General features: G+C 44.0%; 1 protein-coding gene across 4 annotated transcripts in view; it reads right to left on the bottom strand.

Annotated features, from left to right (window-relative positions):
- ADGRD1 (adhesion G protein-coupled receptor D1) overlaps window positions 1-22,195 on the bottom strand; it is a 255,643-nt gene that overhangs the window by 39,163 nt on the left and 194,285 nt on the right. For all 4 annotated transcript variants that reach the window (XM_035097840.3, XM_035097838.3, XM_088659079.1 and 1 more), the window contains 2 exons: window positions 20,710-20,773; window positions 17,154-17,220 (listed from right to left, as the gene is read on the bottom strand). In XM_035097840.3, coding sequence (XP_034953731.3) covers window positions 17,154-17,220; window positions 20,710-20,773 — 131 coding nt within the window. The remainder of the gene's footprint in view (window positions 1-17,153; window positions 17,221-20,709; window positions 20,774-22,195) is intronic.

The following is a 22,195-nucleotide window of genomic DNA, read 5'->3' as shown; positions in this document are numbered from 1 at the left end:
AAGAAAGTGGGGGGCAGAAATCACTCCTTGAGCTTGTAAGTATCGAATCGATGACCCCTAACAATGACATGAAAGGAACACATGAAACTGCCTTGTTAGAAGGCATTTTCTTCATCTGGCCCACGTTGCCTCCCCTGTCAGTGACTCTTCAGTCACTATCTGAAGCATTGTAAACAGCTCACAGGCAACATTTCAGTATTTCTGTTTTGATGTTTTATTGCATTTTAATTACATTTTGATATTACATACTGACAGCTATTTTTACAAATATATGCATTAATGTGCATTATTATTATTATTATTATTATTATTATTATTATTATTAGTAAAGGTAAAGGGACCCCTGACCATTAGGTCCAGTCGTGACCGACTCTGGGGTTGCGCGCTCATCTCGCATTATTGGCCGAGGGAGCCGGCGTATAGCTTCCAGGTCATGTGGCCAGCATGACAAAGCCGCTTCTGGCAAACCAGAGCAGCCCACGGAAACGCCGTTTACCTTCCCGCTATAGCGGTTCCTATTTATCTACTTGCATTTTGATGTGCTTTCGAACTGCTAGGTTGGCAGGAGCTGGGACCGAGCAACGGGAGCTCACCCCGTCACAGGGATTCGAACCACCGACCTTCTGATCAGCAAGCCCTAGGCTCAGTGGTTTAGCCCACAGCGCCACCTGGGTCCCTATTATTATTATTATTATTATTATTATTATTATTATTATTATTATTATTATACCACCCTATACCCACAGGTCTCAGGGCAGTTCACAGGATAATCTAGCATGTGTATTACTTGACTGGAAAGCTCTGTTGCAAAATTAAGAAAAGTGCAAAATTTTGATGGCTATGTTTTGGTTTGTGTTTTGATCCAGAAAGTACACATTGGGTAGGTTTGCCTTTAAATGTGAACTCAATTGGATTTCTTCCCCATCCCTAGTTGTGACCAATGCTTGCTAACTCAGAAATCCTTCACATCATCTACTACATCAGCCTTCCCCAACCTGGAACTCTCCAGATATTCTTGGACTACAGCTCCCATTATCCATGACTATTGACCATGCTAGCTGAGGCTGATGGGACTTTTAGTTCAACAACATCTGGTGAGCATTGCATTGGCCTGGAGGTAAAGGGGAGCCTAGAGACTCTCGTGCGTCTCTTAAATTTCTGAGTGTATTCAACACTTAGGCTGCTTGGTTACAGATAATATTTTTTCTGGCAATTTTGTCAGTGAACAAAAGTCTCACATACTCCAAGCTGTATGGAAAGACCCCTTTCGGTGCTGAAAGCATATGAGATCATTTTAAAATGAGCAGAGTGGGAGGAGGAAATGTAAGTCTTCAGAGAAGCCACACTGGGTTTGACGTTAAGGCCCAGCAGAAGCAGTTGAGCAATGAAAAGAAAACTCTCGACAGAAATCCAAGGCCTCTTGAAAAGACTTGACAATGAGAGAAGGAACAAAATGAGCAGCTGCCAAGATCTCTGGAGTCACAGGTGAGGAAAATAAAACTTTGCCACTTGAAGGAGGCTGATCACAAGGCACACAGGCTGTCAGAAAAGAAAAGAAAGGCCCCAAGCATTTCAAGAGCTAGTCAGTAAAAACAAAGAAGAGGAGGAGGAAACACTGGCTCTGTTTCAGCCAAAGTTACACAACATCTGTGGAGTGTTTGAACAGCACCAGGATAAAGGATGGAAGAAGAATCACCAGGCCAGGCTCGATCGTGGACTAAAAAGGTCCATGTGGTTCAACACTGTGCCACTTTGCACCATAGGGCAGGGGTGAGGAACCTATGGCCCACAAGCCAATCATGGTTCACCAGGGGGCTGACTTTGTCCCGAAAGGCCATTAAAAAGAAAACTACACTCAGTGGCGTAGCTTCATGCTCCGCCACCAGGGGCCAAGAGCAGGCGGGGGTGGTGCACATTCTGGGGGCGGGACGCTAGTTCATTCTGATCAAGGGTCTGGAACTGGACACAGTATTCCAAGTGTAGTCTGACCAATGCAGAATAAAGTGGTACTATGACTTCCCTTGATTGGGACATTATACTTCGGTTTATGCAGCCTAGAATATCATTAGCTTTAAAATAAAATAAAATACCAGGGGCGCAGGTAAGCCCTGCCCTGCATATCAATCACATGGCGAGGTGCACGCAAACCATTTGAATGGCAATGCCATCAAGTGGGGGGGGGGCTGTCCCCTTAATTATTTTATTGGGGGTGTGTGTAAACCCCTCGGTCCCTAGGAGTTGGCTCCTATGAGTGAGGTATTAAACCAAAGTGAACAATTAAAGTGCAATAAGCATAGTGTCCCCTCCCCAAGCTCAATTCTGGCCCATCCTTAGGATGAACTCGGTGTCACATCCTTTGCCACTCTGTGGAAGTTGGTCTGTTAAGAGATGGTACCTAACCCCGGCCAAATTGGCCAAGATGTATAAGAACAGTTCAGAGGTTTGTTGGAGGTGTAAAAACGGGGTAGGTACTTTCATGCACATGTGGTGGGAATGTAAGAGAATAAGCATATCTAATGAACTTAAAAAGATATTCAAACTCTCATTCACAAAAAAACACCTGAGGCCTTCCTACTAGGAATTATGTCCATGGAAATTAAGAGAAATTTTAGACCTCTATTTATCCTAACCACAGCGGCTAGGATTTTGGTAGCAAAGAATTGGAAAAGTGATAACATCCCCATAAAAAGTGACTGGCAAGCCAAAATGATAGAATATTTACAACTCGCAAGGATGACAGGGAGACTAAGAGGAAACTCAGTACAGAACGTTAATAAAGATTGGATAATGTTTAAAGAATACCTTAAAAATATTGTGATAATGTGTATTGTTTGTATTATATGTATTGTCTAAATTAAATAGCATAAGGTATAAGTTATATGTAAATTGATGTTAATTGGTGTATATAAAGGTGATTTTATTTTTTTAAAGGAAGTTGGTCTGTTAAGGCAAGTGGGCCACTGCCCCACCAGCCTCGGTTTCCCACAGCCAGACACCAGCGGCCTGCCTCCTAACTTACAACCCATCTAGGGAGTGGCACTTTCTTTCAGCCACCACCTCCCCCTTAATCTTAGCATTGCCTTTACAGTGGTACCTCGGGTTACAGACGCTTCAGGTTACAGACTCCGCTAACCCAGAAACAGTACCTCGGGTTAAGAACTTTGCTTCAGGATGAGAACAGAAATCACCCGGTGGCGGCACAGCGGCAGCAGGAGGCCCCATTAGCTAAAGTGGTACCTCAGGTTAAGAACAGTTTCAGGTTAAGAACAGACCTCCAGAATGAATTAGGTTCCTAACCCGAGGTACCACTGTATATAACGTAGCAGGAAGGAGAATGGCGCTAAAATAAAACTTAGTCGGCTGCACCTATCATTGGCTGTAGCTCTGCCGATCTGTGGCTCTGGCTCCACCTGCTGTTGGCCTCCCTACCTTCAGTCTTATCAGTCCTAATAAGCACGAGCTTCCAGAGTTACCACTGCGGAATGAAATCCATTATACAGATACTCTGGAGTAATCCTACAGAGTCCCAGCCTGACTGCTCAGCAACAGATGAATCATGAATAAAAAAGCTTCGGTTATTAAGCATCCAGATGTAGAATTTCAGCTCTTGTTTGGCAGGAGACCCTGTTAACTTGCTTGTAGAGGGGGGGGAGAGAATATGACAGCTTTTCTGCTGAATAACAATTTGCAAACAAACATCTTCATTATGCAGCCATCCAAAGAAAGTTGGATAATAGACAGTTGCTATTATTTAACTGGAATCCTGGTGCTTGCTCTCCATCTAAATAATTAGCTAGAAAAGTGGATTCCCTTTCATTATTTAGCCAGCACTTTTAAATTGTTCGAGGCTGCCAATTATGCCTCATTTGAAATATATACCGTCTATGGGATGTGTTCCACGAAGCTTGCAATGTAGTTATATTATAATGGGAGCTATTCCAGCTGATGCTCAAAACTTTCAGGAAAGCATGGGCCTTGCACTGCATTTCCTAGATTTTATTCTATGTCTAATGTAACACCATAGCAAACGCATCCAGTTTAAATGACAGAAATGCACCCATAAGCATCCATGTATGGGTTGGGAGCTGTAGGGACCATTCCATTGGGACTGCTGGGTCTCAAGGCAACAGTAGGTGAAGCCACAGCCAATGACAGGCAGAGCCAACTAATTTTAGCTTTGTCCCCATCCTCTCCTCCAAATACAACCACAAGACTAAGGAGGAGGAAGAAGCTGTCCTGCAACCTAGACGGGTTATGATTAAGAAGGTAGGCAGGTGGGAACTAGCTGAGGGCAGAATGAGGCCAGTGGAGCTGTGCCCTGTTCACCCAAATTGACCAGCCTTCGCTAATAATGGCGTCCCACCTAAGGACACATGCTGTCACCCACACTTCACATGATGTTGTGATATAAACATGTAAACAAACATATAAACTCAAACAAATATATAAATGTAGTTCTACAGTTTTCTGGATGGACAATGCAAAAACATTTGCCTCTATTTTCTATGTTTGTTTGGTGTGTGTGTGTGTGTGTGTGTGTGTGTGTGTGTGGTGGTTATGTAGCCAAAACCAGAGCACCCATGTACAAGAGGAAGGCATCTGATGAGTCAGTAGAACTCCAAGGCTTCCGGACATCTTTGGTGAGGAGGCACCTATAAGGGGTGTGTATGAACATATAAATCAGCTCAGTGTTGACTATGTTCAGCAGTCATTGAACACTTCCTGATTGTTGTGAAAGGGGCAGTAAACCATTGCTCAGCATGACGACAGTGAGCTCCAGTGACTAATGGGTTCACATGCTCTTCTTCCTCTCCTCCTCCTCCTCCTCCTCTCCAACATAGCTTTGAGGAGCTCAGAAATGTTTGCTTCTCTTTTTTCATTAATTACAGTTTCAGCATGTCATCCAAACCTTAAACTAAAGTCGATTTCAAAGTCAATGGTGCTTTGTATCAGAAAGTCGACTTATTTCAAACAAGTGATTCTTAACGCCAGCCACAGTTTGTTGGTTCAGGGAGCACAACAGGCTGTGGTTAAGCAAAACTGAAAGCAAAAGCTTCTGAACTCACAGCTGCCACAGAAGAGGAGAAGGGAAGGATGGATGACCAAGCCAGCATCCATTGGACACTGGCCATGGATAATTGCGAGTTGTAATCCAACAACCTCTGGAGTAACACAAGTTCCACATCCATGATTTAAGCCCACCTTTTCTGCTATGATGTATAAAGTGGAGAGGCAGAAGGGTCACATGGCTGAGAGGACCTAAACCCAGAATAATTTAGGGACATGTCATCAGAAAGTTCCATATGAACAAAGATGGGGTGCCTCTGAGAAGCAATCCAGAAACATTGCGGGAGTTAATACAGAAGAAGAAGGGAAGGTCCTTCCGTATGCTGTGGTCCTAAACTGCTTAGGATTCACCTCCCTTCACCCATGCTCCAATTCCATCACCCTGTTTTATACATGACTGGGGGGGGGAGATGGGGAGCCTGTGGCTCTCCAAATGTTGCTGGAATGCAACTGGCATCATCCTTGGCTATTGGCCAAAATATGCTGACTGGGGCTGATATGTAATGGTGTCCAACAATGTTTGGAGGGCACAACATTGGCTACCCCTGGTTTGGCGCAACGTCCAAATTCTCCCAACAACAGGGAAACATTTGTGACTCAGTCCTAAATATAAAAAATGTTTTGCAAGAAAAGTAGTCGAACCGACTAGCCTTTAAGGCAGATAAAGTAAATAATGGTATTCATACCTTGCTTTTGTAAACAGATTAGATATGAATAGTTTTTATTAATGTTTTTGCTGTCTGGAACATAGAATCCATTTGTCTTACGTTATGGAATAAAACCGAGAAAGACCCAGCATCTCATCCCACCAACAGTCGTTTCCCTCCCTCCCTCCATATCTCAGTATCTTATGTAAATACCTTGTCAACAGTTCAAATTGGAGAAAATTGGTGGCTGATGAAGCACTCATTACACATATATATTTAAACAAACTTCTCCAAATACTGTAACCATAATACCAAGAAAGAATTACACTCTAATTGTGTAGATGTGAGCACAAACAGCACTCTTGTGTTATATATGAGCGAGAAGGAATAAACATTTAGATTTGGGAGCTGTACGCTGAACCAATTGCTATCTTTCTAAGCGGTGCTTTGTGTGGCTGCTGCTATTCCTGCGGTATAATTACACATGAATTCAGGATTGTTGGCTCAGCTCACTAGGCGCCGGCAGCCAAGGCTGTAGTTTACTCCTATCAAAAACAATATCTCTAATAAAACCAGTCCTGGTTTCACGTAATTTGCAGGCTTTGTCAAGAAAAACCATTTAGTAAATGTATGAGGCCAGGTTCTCGGAGGGATTGAAATACACTGAAAGGCATATTCTGTACACACGAAACCGTCTTTTACTAAGGAACCTGCAGTGGCACAATGGGTCAGTGTGTCAACGAGAAGGTTTGGGGTTCAAGCCCACCCAGAGGTGGCTGTGGACAGGATGTCTGCAGTGCAGGGGATTAGACTAGACCCTTGGGGTTCCTTCCAACTCAACAATTCTATGATTCTATGAAATTATTGGTCCATGGAATCCAGGGCTGTCAACTCTAACTTGCAATAGTCCTGTTGCCTGAGATCTTTTTAGTTGGCAAAGATTGCGCATGGGACATCATCCAAGCAAACGTTATGCTCTACTTCTGAAGTGTAGTTCCACGCAACACCTGAAGCTGTTTTGAGTCAAGCCATGGGTACATCTAGCAAAGCACTGTCTATCCCAGCTGCCAAAAGCTCTCCAAGGTACTGAGCAGATGTTTTCCCAGTCTTGTTACATGAACCTAGCGCCCTTCAGTTGCTTTGAATTTCAATCAGCCCCAACAAATATGAGCAACACTCAAGATGATGGGAAATGTAATCCAAAATATCTGGAGGGCAGCAGGTTGGAGAAGGCTGATTTAATTGGAGATAGCCAGAAGACTGAACCTGGGAACATCTGTGTGTAGGCATGTGTTATCTCACTGACCTATAACCTGTCTCCTCTTTATGCTGCTAAGTTCAAAGGAATGGTCAGCCAGGGAATGGTGAATCTGTCAAATGCAATTTCTCTCTGTTTATTATTTTTCCACTCTCACGTACAGTTCTCCACATCTATTTGCATTAAGGGGGGGAAAAACTCCTCATGAAAATTCAGCAGCATTTTAGTGTGAATTTCTCCTAATATACAGAGTTTTGCAAAGCAAAACTACTACAATGCATTATTGCATGTTATTTGCATGCTATTTTCACAGATACATGCATTTTTATGCATACTTTACCCTAGCCAATTTACTGGTATTGCTGACTTGCATCTAGTAAATAACAAAGTGTCTACTCAGAAGAAAGTCGCAGGGAGTTCAGTGGGCCTTACTCTCGGGTAAGGGTTTGTGGGGCTATAGTGTCTTATCTGGGCAGCCAGGGCTCCTCCGGTTGACAAGATCTTTTTGCAGCAGGTCAGTGAGGACCTCTTGCTTTATAAAATTCTCCCATATATACAGATCTCCCTGTGCACCTTTTGGACCGTATCTGTAGGTTTCCCTCTGTATGTCAAATAACTGGGGTCAAAAAAGTGTTGTTTACTTTTTATAATACATGGAAGACGGATCTCCCTGAGGAGGTTCTGGTCTCTCTTTCCTTGGATGTTTCTAAGCAGAGGTTGGATCTGTTAGTATTGTAATGTCTCATTCTCACATTGCATAATGTTGCGGGTTACCTTTAATTACTTAATTGATGTATCAGTATGGCAACTATTTAAATGTCTCCTCCCTCTCTCTGCTTTTACTCTGATCCTCTGCCGAAGAAAATGGATGTGAGAGTCATCTTGTTGTTTTATTATTTGCTTTATAAATAAAACCTTTGATGTTACTATTCCAACCACAGTTGCTTCTGCTGCATTCTGCTGTAAAGGACTGAGTTTACTATCTGCAAACAGGTGTTTAATGCTCACAGGATGGCCATCTGTCATGAATGCTTTAGCTGAGTTTCCTACATTGGCAGGGAGTTGCACTAGAACAGGCAGAGGCAAATTCAGCCCTCCAGATGTTTTGGGACTGCAACTCCCACCATCCCTGACCACTGGTCCTGTTAGCTAGGGATGATGGGAGTTGTAGTCCCAAAACATCTGGAGGGCTGAGTTTAACCTATGCCTGCACTAGAAAGATGACCCTTGGGGTCCCTTCCATCTCCATGAATCTATGGTTTTCTGCTTCAACAATATTTCATTATGTATGTTCCTATCATTTTATGTAGTTGTATTTTGTATAAATTATAAAAAAATTATAAATGAAACATGATCTATTTACAAACAAAATATTTAAATATTTCTACCTTTCTACCGGTAGGATCAGGGGAAGCATGGCCATAGCCAGGAGTTTTTTTGGGGGGCAGAACCCAAAATATATATTGATTTGTATTGATTTGTACTGATTTGGGGGGCGGCTGCCCCACTGCTCCCCTTGGCTATGCCCATGGGGGGCACATAAAGGAAACAAGGTCGGAAGGGGGCCACGGTTGGAAAAGGGTTGGGAAACACTGATCCATGCCATGCTCTGCAATGCTGGAATCACAGCTGAATAATCCCTGACAGATGGACATCCGACCTCTGTTTAAAGGAAAGAGTCTGTCACCTTCCACTGTTGAACAGCTATTACCGTACACACATGCCCACACACAACCACACACATTCACAGTGGCTGCATTTTTGGAAGAAAGCGATATGTCTTTTAGCAGAAGGCTCCCATTTTACCCGGCCATCTGCCATGGTAGTGAATTTCCATATGATATATATGTATGGCAGAATTAAGGACATTCTACTGAAATCTCAGGCATCTGTTTAATGTGTCATATTAGTAGCATCTGAATAGATTGGAAGCAATTAAGTACTCGGGGCTGGGGTAGCAATGCTTTATGGCCCTTGCATATATTTTGTGCTGCTCATTTAGTTGCCTGCTTTCTAAAGGTTCCTGTAAATTCCACCACTTTTATTTGCTTGTTTCTTAGGGCCAAGTTACCGTACTTTTCTGTGTATTGGACACCCCCATGTATAAGACTATTTGGGGGGACTCAAAATTAAGAAGATGGGGGGAAGATGGCTCAGAGTTGTTGAGCTTTTTTGGGGGGGTTGCACAGGGTTGTTAAGCTTTTTTTAGGGAACATTGCTGAAAAACGCCTCTCCTCTGTCCCCTCACCAGAAGAAGCTGCCAATCGCCCGCCCAATTGCCGCAGCATCAGCCAATCAACACCAGCCCTTGATGTAGCAACCAATAGCTGCTGACAGCCGTGGGAGCAACCCATCAAACATCCACCTTATGCACTACCCATGTATGAGCATAATTTTTAAAGGAAAAAACCTAGTCTTATATACAGAATACATGACACAATTCATACAAGTAGCAATTGGATGAATGGGCTTTAGAAAACAGGCACAAAGACCCTGATGGGGATTGGGGCCACATCTTTCATCTTATGCCTCCAACACGGCCCCTGACCCCAATCACCCCATGTCTTCTAATTGGTTTGGGAGGAAAAATCCCAGAGAGCTCTTTGCTACTTTCCCTCCTGAAACTCCTGAAATTGTGGAGTTGGAAGAGATTCCAAGGATCATGTAGTCCAACTACAAATAGCAGACAAAAAAGGCTCTCGGTCCGGATCAGGACCACGGTGAATGTAAATGGCTAAAGCCCTGCCCCCTTGCCTAACACCAGAGTCTCCATCTAAGCCAGGGGTAGACAACCTAAGGCCCGTGGGCCGGATGCGGCCAATCGCCTTCTTAATCCGGCCCGCAGACAGTCCGGGAATCAGAATGTTTTTACATGAGTAGAATGTGTCCTTTTATTTAAAATGCATCTTTGGGTTATGTGAGGGGGAAAGAGTACAGAGAGCCCCCTCTCATCTTGAGAAGCAGCTCTTCCACCAGCAGTAGCGTCAGCGGGGAGGGGGAAGAGTCCAGTGAGGAAGGAGGAAGAAGGAGACAGGGCTCTGGCAGCATGGGAGAGCCCCTGCTGCACGTGGGACAGGAAGAGAGAGAGGGGGAAGAGGGGGAGAAGGAAAACATGGAAAGGAGACCCTTTTTCCCTCCGGTTCCGGAATTACGCAGGAGGAAACGCGGGAGGAGATTTGGGATGCCCCGATTCTTATGTTGGAAGAAAACGCGGGAAGCGCCATTCCAGGGTTCTGGGTCAGACTAAGAGGATGTATCCTGTACAGCCCTAGCACTGTAAATAGCCTGCACTCAATAAAAGCATGAAAAGGCAAAGGTCTGGAGAGTCGTTACTCTAGAGTAGTTGCAACGCATCCCCTGTGACAGGTTATTGGTGGATCATAGGAATTCGTTCTTTTTTTTTCTTTTCTTTTTTCAAAATATAGTCCAGCCCACCACATGGTCTGAGGGACGGTGGTCACCCAACTTCTTCTGAGGCAGTCATTCCACTGCAAACCACTCTTACCATCAGAAAGTTCTTCCTAATGTTTAGATGGAATCTCCTTTCTTGTAATTTGAGTCCATCAGTTCAGATCCTACCCTTTGGAGCAGCAGAAAATAAGCTTGCTCCGTCTTCCATGTGACAGCCCTTCAGATATTTGAAGAGGGCTATCATACGACCTGTCAGTTCTTTTCTTCTCCAGGCTGAACATCCCCAGAAGGCTTGGTTTCCAGGCCCTTTATCACCTTGGTCCACCTCCTCTGCAGATGCTGAAGAACAACTCTGCACTAGGCTAACTAAAATCAATGGAACAAACTCCTGGGAATGTAGACTTGTTTCTGTTTCCACTTAATTTCCAGGTCTCTTCTTTGAAATGATTTGCCCAACCTTGACTTTTTAATGGACTTTCTGGTAGTAGGAGTTGAATTAATAATAGTTAACTCCCACCCCGGCATCATTAACAGTGACACTTGCCATCTCGAGTTATTGTGGCTGTGGGGCGTCTCGCGAGGTCACATAGGAAATCGTTAAGCAGATGGTGTGTGTTTTCACCCGTCTAGCATTTTTGTCAATTGAGCTAGATGGGCCTGCATGGAGTGGGAAAGCTTGGCACATTCTGATCCATGGCTGCACCAAACCAATGGAGAGCCATGATCCCAGTGTGAACGCCATGGAATTTATTTGCCCTGTACCTGTCTGAAAACTCATGAATTCTTGAGACGGGCAGTTGCCCTATAATAGCGGGCAAAAGTTTTGGCGAGATGTCAAAACAACACAGTTGAGAGTGATGAGAGATGAAAATGACGAACCACTGAAGGGAAATCCATCTCAATCATTAACTGCATTCTTTCCCACAGGGCTTCCTATTAGCACTTGGGCAGTTTCCAGCTAGTGCATCAGTGTAAAGATTTGCCTTTATGCAGCAGAATTTCCCCCCTCTTCCTCCCCCCTGCTCTTTCCAGATCTTTTCCAGAGTTTTTTAGGGGGGACCCCTAAAACAGATTTAGGAGGTACGGCTTGAGAAGGGAGGAAGTTCTGTTGGGAAAGCCGAAAGACTTGCACTAGTGAGGCGTGTTGGTTGGCTACCACCCTTTGATATTTCCTAAGTTGCCAGAAGATTTCATGCAGACTTTTAAAAACTGAACTGGTAGAGCAGGGTTTTTTTGGGTTTTTTTTAAAAAAAGCACAAGAGATAAATCATAGAGATATACAATTAGCAGCCAATGGGCTCAATCAAACACACACACCCAGTGACTTCCCATCTGGTCCCCAGCTTTGCTTGTCTTCCCGGGGACCCTTATTCTCACTGTCCATGTGTGCTATTTAAGAAGAATCCATCCACCTCTTTGTGATTTATGTCTGTATTTTGCACAGTGCACTTATATAGCAAAGCAAGGTCTCTTTAAGCCCACATTTGCTATTCAGGCCATGAAATAAGCAAGTAAGTCAATCTTATGCATCATGCCAAGGGTCCCTGCTGGGTGGGAAAGCAATTAAATTTATAGCAGCATTTTCACTCCATCAGCTCTGCAGTGATGGACCAGCCCCATCAGGGCTCCTCTCCCCTCAACCATCACCTGGGAGTAGCTATTCCATCAGGCTGCCAAAGTGGGAGAGAGAGAAAGCAGGTGGCTCGTTCCATCAGCTTTGCCAGAAGCTCCATCAAGTAGCTCCTGGCCCTGAACTATGGTCCTTATAACAACAACTATTTAAGGATGGGTGCCTCTGTTTGATTCCCCCCCCTCTCCCTGTCCCTCTCTCTCTCTCTGTTACAGGTAGGTAGCCGTGTTGGTCTGAGTCGAAGCAAAATCAAAAAATTCCTTCAGTAGCACCTTAAAGACCAACTAAGATTTTATTTTGGTATGAGCTTTCGTGTGCATGCACACTTCTTCAGATACACTTGAAACAGAAGAGTCAGACCCTTATGTATATACAGAGGGGGGTGGGGTGGGTGGGAATGGGTGATGGGTTGATGGGAGTGGTAAACCTGTAGATGGCTGTTAACAACTGCTGTTGACTGCAATTGGTCCTGCGGGGGGGAAAGCAAGGGCTGAGGTGCTAAAGAAAGCTTGATCATGCATAATGAGATAAGAATCCTACGTCTTTGTTCATCCCAGTTGGCTCCATGGTTTTAAGCTTGGTAATGAGTTCCAATTCAGCAACTTCTCTTTTCAGTCTGTTCCTGAAAATTTTCTGTAATAAAACAGCTGCTTTGAGATCTTGTATAGAATGTCCTGGGAGATTGAAGTGTTCTCCTACTGGTTTCTCTGTCTTTCTTCTGTCTTGTGGTTCCTGATGTCAGATTTATGTCCATTTATCCTTTGGCGTAGGGTTTGGCCTGTTTGTCCAATATAGAGCTGAAGGGCACTGTTGGCATTTGATGGCATACACAATGTTAGAAGATTGTATATGTAACATCATGTAACATTGTGTATGCCATCAAATGCCAACAGTGCCCTTCAGCTCTCTATATTTGACAAACAGGCCAAATCCTACGCCAAAGGATAAATGGACATAAATCTGACATCAGGAACCACAAGACAGAGAAACCAGTAGGAGAACACTTCAGTCTCCCAGGACATTCTATACAAGATCTCAAAGCAGCTGTTTTATTACAGAAAAATTTCAGGAACAGACTGAAAAGAGAAGTTGCTGAATTGGAACTCATTACCAAGCTTAAAACCATGGAGTTTTTCCCTGCAGGACCAATTGCAGTCATCATCAGTTGTTAACATCCATCTACAGGTTTACCACTCCCATCAGCCCATCACCCATTCCCACCCACCCCCACCACCCTCTGTATATACATAAGGGTCTGACTCTTCTGTTTCAAGTGTATCTGAAGAAGTGTGCATGCACACGAAAGCTCATACCAAAATAAAATCTTAGTTGGTCTTTAAGGTGCTACTGAAGGATTTTTTTTTTAATTAGCTTCTCTCTCTCTCTCTCTCTCTCTCTCTCTCTCTCTCTCTCTCTCTCTCTCTCTCTCTCTGTGTGTGTGTGTGTGTGTGTGTGTGTGTTTAATAGATTGTATGCCTGCAGAGAGGGACTGTCTTGTTTGAATTGATTGTATATTGGCCACTCCAGGAGCCTTTATGGCTGAGGAACGAGGTGCGAAGGTTCTAAATAAAGCTGCCATATGATTTTGCCTCAACAACCATGGGATAGGTGGGTCAGTTTCTCTCTGAATTCCTTGTTTCTCCCACTCTTAGGTTCAGCTCTCCACATCTCCATATTTCTTCAAAAATTCATTGGCGCTTTAGTCTGATTTCTCATAATATACACACATTTGTAGCCAATTTTTCCCAATGTAGACAATTTCCCCAAATTTAATGCATTTTTTGAGTGTTATTTTCACCAATATATGCATTTTTAGGCATGCTTTACTGCAGTCTATGCATTGTTTTACAAGATTCAGGAAAGAGTGATTTTTCCCAAGGAGGGCTGCATTTCAATTCTCGTATAGTTTCGAGAATTAGGGAGGTTTGCTTTTAAATTAGAACCAAATAAAGTTTCTCCCTCCTTGCTACAACAACCCCCCATCCTTGAGATTCGTGTGAGAATCTAGTTAAGGGCTTCATGAAAGGAATTGCATTTGTGTATATTAAAAAAATGTGTAGCAGGAAGAGGCTTAGATGGAGACTCTGGTGTTAGGGAAGGGGGCAAGGCTTTAGCCACTTGCACTCACTGTGGTCCTGATCCACTCAGGATTCTGCGACACTGTCAGTGATCTGATGATCCTGGAAAAGCATCCAGATCAGCCCCCATGAATCATTTGCTTTCAGGGGGTCCAGATATATTCAATAAAACATCAGGACTCACAGGTTTAATTTACAACTCTGAGTCTAGCAGAGTCAGTGTTTGCATTCCCTTTGCTTGCTTTACAATCAATAACATTTTGGGGCATTACCCTTAAGGAGTGTTGCTAATTGCCTCAAATTCTCTGCAGAGAAGGTTAAGCAAGATGGAGAAAGTACTGACTCAATTAAATGACATCAGAATATTGGATTTTTTAAAAAAATATTCACTCCATTATTCATCGGCAGTTACACCACTTTAGAAGCTTCTGCAAATATAGAAAACAAAGGAAGAGCAGCAAGAGGCCATGCAGGAGCCAAGTGAAAGACAAATTATTGAGATGAGAAGATAGAAGTCCAGAAGATCCTCTGGTCTGTGAGCCAAATTAGGACTGGCAGGAGTCCTAATTGATTCTGCAAATCTGCTTTCCCTTAAAGGCACACCCTGCAGTCAAAGATGCAGCTGCAAAGGAACTACCAGGAATCTTAAAGCACGCTCCCAATTATTCCGTGACAGGCAAGGATTGCTGCCAGAGCTGATCAACCAATGGGCAGTGACAGCAAGCTTTGCTGAGACAAGGAACTCTGCAGCTGATCCCTGCCCAAAGTAGGGCTTGCCGGAAGTGCACGTAGTGTAGGGCTTGCTATAAGCTGATATTGTGGCTTGTCTCCGGGGGCAGGGGGAGCTCACCAGATCACACCAGACATCACAATGGTGCCAGGTAATTTACAGGTGGGCAGCAAGGGAGTGGAAGGAGCTGTGGGGGATCACTAGGAGGTGAAGGAGCTCTAGGGTTGGCTGGGTACAAGGAGTTATGGGGAGCTGGGGTGAGCTGTAAAGGGTAGGGAATAGACAAAAGGGCGAGGGGTTAGGTGGGGTTGGCGTGCAATGCAAACAGGGGCAGCTTTGAGAATTGCATGCTACATTTCTGCTTTCTTATTTGAAAATCAACAGGCCCTTTGGAAGTTACGGAAAACGGAGGTGTAAATTCTCAATCAATATGTTTATCCTTCCATTTGCCGGTAAGCCCCACAGCCATCTCCTCTTATCACAGGAGGTACAGCAGCCTGATCAATAATAACACATCAGCAGAGGGGATTGCTGCACAGAGCCATGCGGAGGAGCGACCTCCCTCTTAATCCCTGGCAAAAAAAACAAATAAAACACCCATCCTTTGCAACCTCCTTGAGCAATTCAGGTGATTAAGCAACGATTCCCTGTAATTTAATGCACGGGTATAATTAAAGCGCTGTAATACATTCACATATCAGTAACTCAGTCATGAACCTGCAACTCCCATCTAGAAAGATTAAATTCATTACAGCCGACAGATGCACCCTGAGCAGCCATCTGAACCTAACAGACCTGCTTTAACTACCCTCAAGTGTTAAAAGGCTGCGAGAGCATCAAAGCACACTTCCGGAACTGGAAAGCAGAGTTTGAATCTCTTCCCATTGTTAAAAAGAAGAAGGAGGAAGAAGCTGTTTAAAAAACGTAACAGGGGAGGATGATGCATAACAGCATAACAGCTGCTCTGTCTGGGCCCCAGAACGTAGCTGGGTAAAAAAGGGATTATGCAGTGGTTTGGCTACCTGTTCTTGAAATGTGAATCAGTTAAGATCAAATGCTCTCTTGAAAGCAACATATTCCTCTGATTCTGGAAATACAGATTTAGCTGTTTGCTTTGGAGATATCGCATATATTTAGGGGTATAGTGGTCTGAATTAGGGATGGGGAGAATTTTTCTTCTTCTGCATTTTAATGAGGAGCTACCCAATCTGCACTTCTCAAATCAAAATGTGAATGGAAACTCAGCTATGATTCAACATTTGAACTTCTTCTGCAACGCCACTCCCCGGCCCAGTAATGTGTACAAGGTTATGCATATTTTAGGGGGAAGGGTGCATGAAAAGGGTGCCTAAATAGGTGAAAAGAGCTCACAGAATGCATTACATTAGGGAAATTTGCTCGCAGAAAACACGTGATTCTGTCAAAACTGCATATTAAAATGTGTTAATTAATGCTAACAGATTTTCACAATGATTTTTTAAATTAAGAAAAAGATTGCAAATTGCTTCAGGAATGTAGAGAACTGATTTTAAGATTGTAAGAGAGAGAGAGAGAGAGAGAGAGAGAGAGAGAGAGAGAGAGAGAGAGAGAGAGGGAATCAACATTGATATGTTATGCCCATGAGTCACTATACACACACACACACACACACACACACACCACTTTTATCACCCTCTATGGCTTGAAGCCAAAGTGCACCTCGTGCTAGAGTCCTTGTTGGGATGGAAGCCTTGTTGAAGCCGCTCCACATTCCCACAGATCTTTTTTAAAAAAAAAAAAAATCCCAGTGCTGCGCTGAACCTTCACAGCACATTTTTTTTTGACCATTTTGTGATAGGTGGAGGCAAGTCTTTCTCATAGGGTAAGGTGGGCTGTGTTTTCCTTATTTAAGTTAATGAGATGACCAGGGGGTCTTTTCAGACCAAACATGCCTTAGTAGCCCAGAACTAGCTCACAGCAGTGTTTTACAAAGGTGCCAAGTTCAACTTCACTTCCTTGAATGGTCATGTGATGTCTGCAGGCTCAACTACGTCTGCCAGCTACCATCCCTCTGTTTCATAGGCTCCTAAAGCTGGAAGGGATCTTGAAGGTCATCTGGTCCAGCCTTCCTTGTTCATTGCAGAGTCTGTAACGCATTATACATCCTTGACAGACAGCTATCCACTCCATCAGGCAAGAAAGGACTTATAGCAACGTCAAAGCCTTTTCAAGGGTTGTGTGGTAGTTCACATTGGCAGGATTTAGCCACAGACTTCAAGCTGCCTTCCACCCACCCACCCCATCAACATCCCTAAAATGCACAAATGATAAAAAGAAAAGGGGGTGCACTTACTACAATTACAAACAGAGCTGGGGCCACAAAAGCCCAGATTGTGCCATTCTTCAGCGAAAGCCAGCAGCTGCAGAGAGAAAGCAGAAGGCTTACAAGGTTGCTCAGGACTACGTATTCACAATGCCAAGAGCTGCATCCAGCATTGTCTTTCCCCTACTACAAGGGCTCTTGTGCTAGTGGATGGGTGAGTTTTAGTGTTGCACAACAGAGGAATCCAACACAACAGCAGAAGTTGGCAACACAGCTAGCAGAAGCTCGGGCAACAGATTACACAGCCTATTGCGCAACAAAGCTACCAGCAACCTGCTTATGCAACAACATCCTGCTGGTACAAAACATTTCACCAGGGGACAAGTATACTGCAAAGTGACTTTGGACTTAATGCTACACTGGATGCAACCTCAGGTTCTTAATGTTGAGGGCCAGCCCCATCTTGAGCCATACTGAGCCGCTTGAGTCTGCTGGTGGAACTTGGGTGGCAGAATGTAACCCACCCCAACCCCACCCCGCCACCTCCAGGTATCTGTTAAGCCAGGCACAGGCAAACTCCAGCCCTCCAGATGTTTGGGACTTGAATTCTCATCACCCCTAGCTAACAGGACCAGTGGTCATGGATGATGGGAATTGTAGTCCCAAACATCTGGAGGGCCAGAGTTTGCCTATGCTTGTGTTAAGCCATAGGAACAGGGTCACTAGGGGGTAGACCTATTGATTCCCCCTTCCTGCACAGCAGTTGGGGGTGGGCTTTCACTCAGACAGATACATCACAGGTGGGAAGCAGCAATCGCCTCTACTGACATTTCTCCAGGTGGTGGTGCTGGGGCAAATATACAGAAACACATGCAATTTGTCATTTGTTTGGCAGCTGAACTGGATAACATGCCATTCATCAAAGAACAACTTGCTGTGAGCATTACTTTTTCAAAGAGCGGGGCGGGGGGGGGGGGGAATCCAGATTCTCTCTTCCAGCTGTCAGCAAAGAAGAGGAGGCAGCATGTGACTTATTTCTCTCAGATGTACATAGGGATGGGGAGGAGAAATTTTGTTCAATTCACATTTTAATGCAAATGCAAATGTATCTAATTCACATTTGTGGACCAAAATACAACTATTCCCCCCACCAAAACACTGCTCTTTTGCTCTTTTCCATATGCTGCAATGCAGTTGTCCAATCAAAAAGAAATCTTCAGAAGAGTGTGCAAGAAATGCATACATTGGTGCAGGGCCGTCTCAAGCACGTCGGGCGCCCTGGCGCCATGGTGCGGAGATCGCTCCGGCACCCCCGCCCCGCTCCGTTTCTTGCCGCGGCTGGTGGGCGGGTGCTGCACGCCGCGCGGCGCCCCCCTACGGGCCGGCGCCCTAGCGCCCCGCACCACCCAGACTACCCCTAGAGCCGGCCCTGCATTGGTGAAATTAAAATACCCAAATGCATTATGTTAGGGAAATTTGTTTGCATAATGTGTCTATTAAGCAAAGTTGCTAAGCAATCTCCCTTTTTTAAAAAATGCATTATTGTATGCTGTTTTCACTAATATAGTCATTTTTATGCATAATTTATCCTAGTATGTGCATTGTTTACACATTACTTGGCTGGAGAACTGTGCTACAAAATTCAGAGAAGTGTGAGTGTAGAAAAATGGTTGTGTTTCAGCTTGCTTGTTGTTCTGGAAAGTGCAAATTTGGTAGGTTCATCTCTAAATGTGAACTGAAGTAAATTTCTTTTCCATTAATACTCCAATGTGTCTAGGACCTTTCTTATTCTCTTCTCTCTTTTTGTCTTTATCTTTCAAGTAGAGATAGAGAAGAAGAGAGAGAGGCTTCTCCTTCTTTTCATGGCATGGGGCAAGTGGCTAGAAATAAGCTTGTCTCCAACTTAAATGCTACCAGTAAATGTGGGGGCTATCCAACAAACCAGATCAGCACGTGATTGAGATAAGATGAAGTGCTTCTTCACACAGCTCATAATCCCTTTGTGAAATCTGCTGCCACAAGTTGTGGATGGCCATCCTGATTCGGCCCCAGACACACTGATCAGATGTTTGGAAGCTGTGATTGGATGGTTACGTGGGAGCCAGTTGAAGTTAAATCCTTCGAAGAAAGAGGTCCTTTGGCTGGGTCGCGACGATATGGGATTGGGGGGGGCAACTCCCATCTCCGGCGGGGGCACAATTAGTGCCAGTGCCGTCCGTTAAGAGCTTGGGTGTAATCTTCGACACCTCCCTTTCTATGGAGGCACAGTTGCAGCTCTAACAAAGGTGGCATTTTTTCATCTCAGCCAAGCTAAGCAGTTGGCTCCTTACCTCTCTCGCCCTGACATAGCCACTGTAATCCATGCGACGGTCACCTCCAGGCTTGATTATTGTAACTCACTCTATGTGGGGCTGCCCTTGAGACTGAGCCAGAAACTCCAGTGGGTGCATAATGCCGCGGCAGTCTCCTTACGGGGTCCTCGCCACGGGATCACATTCACCCAGTGCTATACCAGCTTCACTGACTCCTGGTGGAGTACAGGATCAGGTTTAAGGTGCTGGTTTTAACCTTTAAAGCCCTATACGACCTATGACTCTCATACCTACGGGACCGCCTCTCCTGGTATGTCCCATGGAGGACCTTACGGTCTTCAAATAAAAACATCTTGGAGATCCCGGGCCACAGGGGGGTTAGACTGGCCTCGACCAGGACCAGGGCTTTTTCGGCCATGGCCCCGATCTGGTGGAACGCTCTGTCACAAGAGACTAGGGCCCTGCGGGACTTGACATCTTTCCACAGGACCTGCAAGACGGAGCTGTTCCACCAGGCCTTTGGCCAAGGCACAGTCTGACCCCCCTCTCTCCTTCTGTAATCCTTATAGAACTCTAACCCAATGGTTGCCATTAATTTGATTCTGAATTGATTTTAGAATGTATTTTAATTAACTGACTGTGATTTTATGTACACTGTGCTATTTTATTTTATTTAAATAAAAATTTGTTGTTGTGGTGGTGGTGGTGGTGGTGTTGGCATTACAAATACATTAGATAGATTTGGGAAGGAAGGCCTGTCAATGGCAAGCAGACATGATATGGCTCTATACTACCTCCAGGATCAGAGGCAGCAAGGGCTGTTCGCCTTCATGTCCTGCTTACGGTGTCCTGTAGGCACCTCTAGTTGGCCACTGTCACAAAAGGGCTGCTACTTGATAGGCCTTTGGTTTGATGAAGCAGGGCTTTTCTTTTGTACACATCCCCAACCAATTGCCTGAACTTGGTTTGCGTCAATCCTCCCATCAGTCACACTTCCAAATGGAATGGATATGCTTGGCTATGGACATTTCAAGGGTAGAATCAGGAACCCTCAAATCTGTGTATTACTGCTCCATGGGGTGAGCTTTCTGCAGGGATATAGTTGGAATGCTTCCTGAACAGGAAAGGATACTTGGACTCCTCTGTTCAGAAAGGAGCTTACTGTTCAGGATGAGAAATTGCCTTGGCAATGGTGGTGCGAAACAGCTGTGGCAGGTTGTCCAATGCCCACCCACTGTTGGACCCAAACAGTTTTTCTATGTTTCAGAACTTACTTGTCCTCTCCATAGCTTTCCACAGCTGACGTTACTGAGATGACACAGAGCAGCAGTGGGCAGCCTGCAAAATTCAAAAGGAGAAGGAGAAGAAATTTGTTAGACCAATTTATTCATGTACAGTGGAACCTCGGTTAACGAACACCTCGGTTTACGAATTTTCGGTTTACGAATGCCGCGGACCTATCTGGAACGGATTAATTCACTTTCCATTACTTTCAATGGGAAAGTTCGCTTCAGTTTATGAACGCTTCAGTTAATGAACAGACTTCCGGAACCAATTACACCCATGCTTCGGGTTAAGTACGCTTCAGGTTGAGTACTCCACGGACCCATCTGGAACGGATTAATCCACTTTCCATTACTTTCAATGGGAAAGTTCGCTTCAGTTTATGAACGCTTCAGTTTATGAACAGACTTCTGGAACCAATTGTGTTCATAAACCGAGGTACTACTGTATGCGACTTCAGCAGCAAGAATGTTACTTGTCAAAAAGTGGAAAAAAACAGAAGTCTCAGTAAAGGAAGAACGGATACAAAAACTGATGGACTATGCAGAAATGGCGGAACTTATTAGAAGAATAAGAAATCAAGGTAACAAACTTTTATAAAAGAATGAAAATGGTTTACTGAATATTTACACAAAAACTGTAAACAGATAAAAACATTAGCAGGTTTATGGTAATAACCTGCAGTCTTATAAGAGTATATATTTACAGTAGATAATTAAATGAGTAAGTCAAATGAATTTAGATATGCAGAAGATACTAAAAAATAAATTTAACAAACCGTAGAAAGAGGGGGAAGGAAGTCAAATTTTGAAATGTGAAATTGATTGTAAAAGTAATAAAATGTATATATTTGAAAAGTATAAATAAAAAACTAAAAGAAAAGAAAAAAATTTGTTAGACTATTCCTTCTTCTTACTGAAGAAAACAACAACAACGACAATGACAACAACAACAACAACAACAACAGAATAGACTTGCTTCCTCTAATTCCTTTCTGTCACAAGCAGGCTTACATGTCCCATGTCAGTACAAAGTCTATCATATCTATCTATCTATCTATCTATCTATCTATCTATCTATCTATCTATCTATCTATTGTTGTTTAGTCGTTTAGTCATGTCCGACTCTTCGTGACCCCATGGACCAGAGCACACCAGGCACTCCTGTCTTCCACTGCCTCCCGCAGTTTGGTCAGACTCATGTTCGTAGCTTCGAGAACACTGTCCAGCCATCTCGTCCTCTGTCGTCCCCTTCTCCTTGTGCCCTCCATCTTTCCCAACATCAGGGTCTTTTCCAGGGAGTCTTCTCTTATTAGACCCTGCCTTTTTCCCTGACAGGGACTCAAGACAGCTTACAGATAAAAAGAAAGCTAAAACATACCGCGTTTCTCCGAAAATAAGACACCGTGTTTCCCTCAAAAAAAACAAAAACACGGTGGCTTATTTTCAGGGGATGTCTTATTTTTTAATTACATGT

This window comes from Zootoca vivipara, chromosome 16 (genome assembly GCF_965207765.1).
Source record: "Zootoca vivipara chromosome 16, rZooViv2.hap1.1, whole genome shotgun sequence".
Taxonomy (NCBI): Eukaryota; Metazoa; Chordata; class Lepidosauria; order Squamata; family Lacertidae; genus Zootoca; species Zootoca vivipara.
The sequence above is the reverse complement of the archived record's forward strand: the minus strand, read 5'-3'. Positions and strand labels throughout refer to the sequence as shown.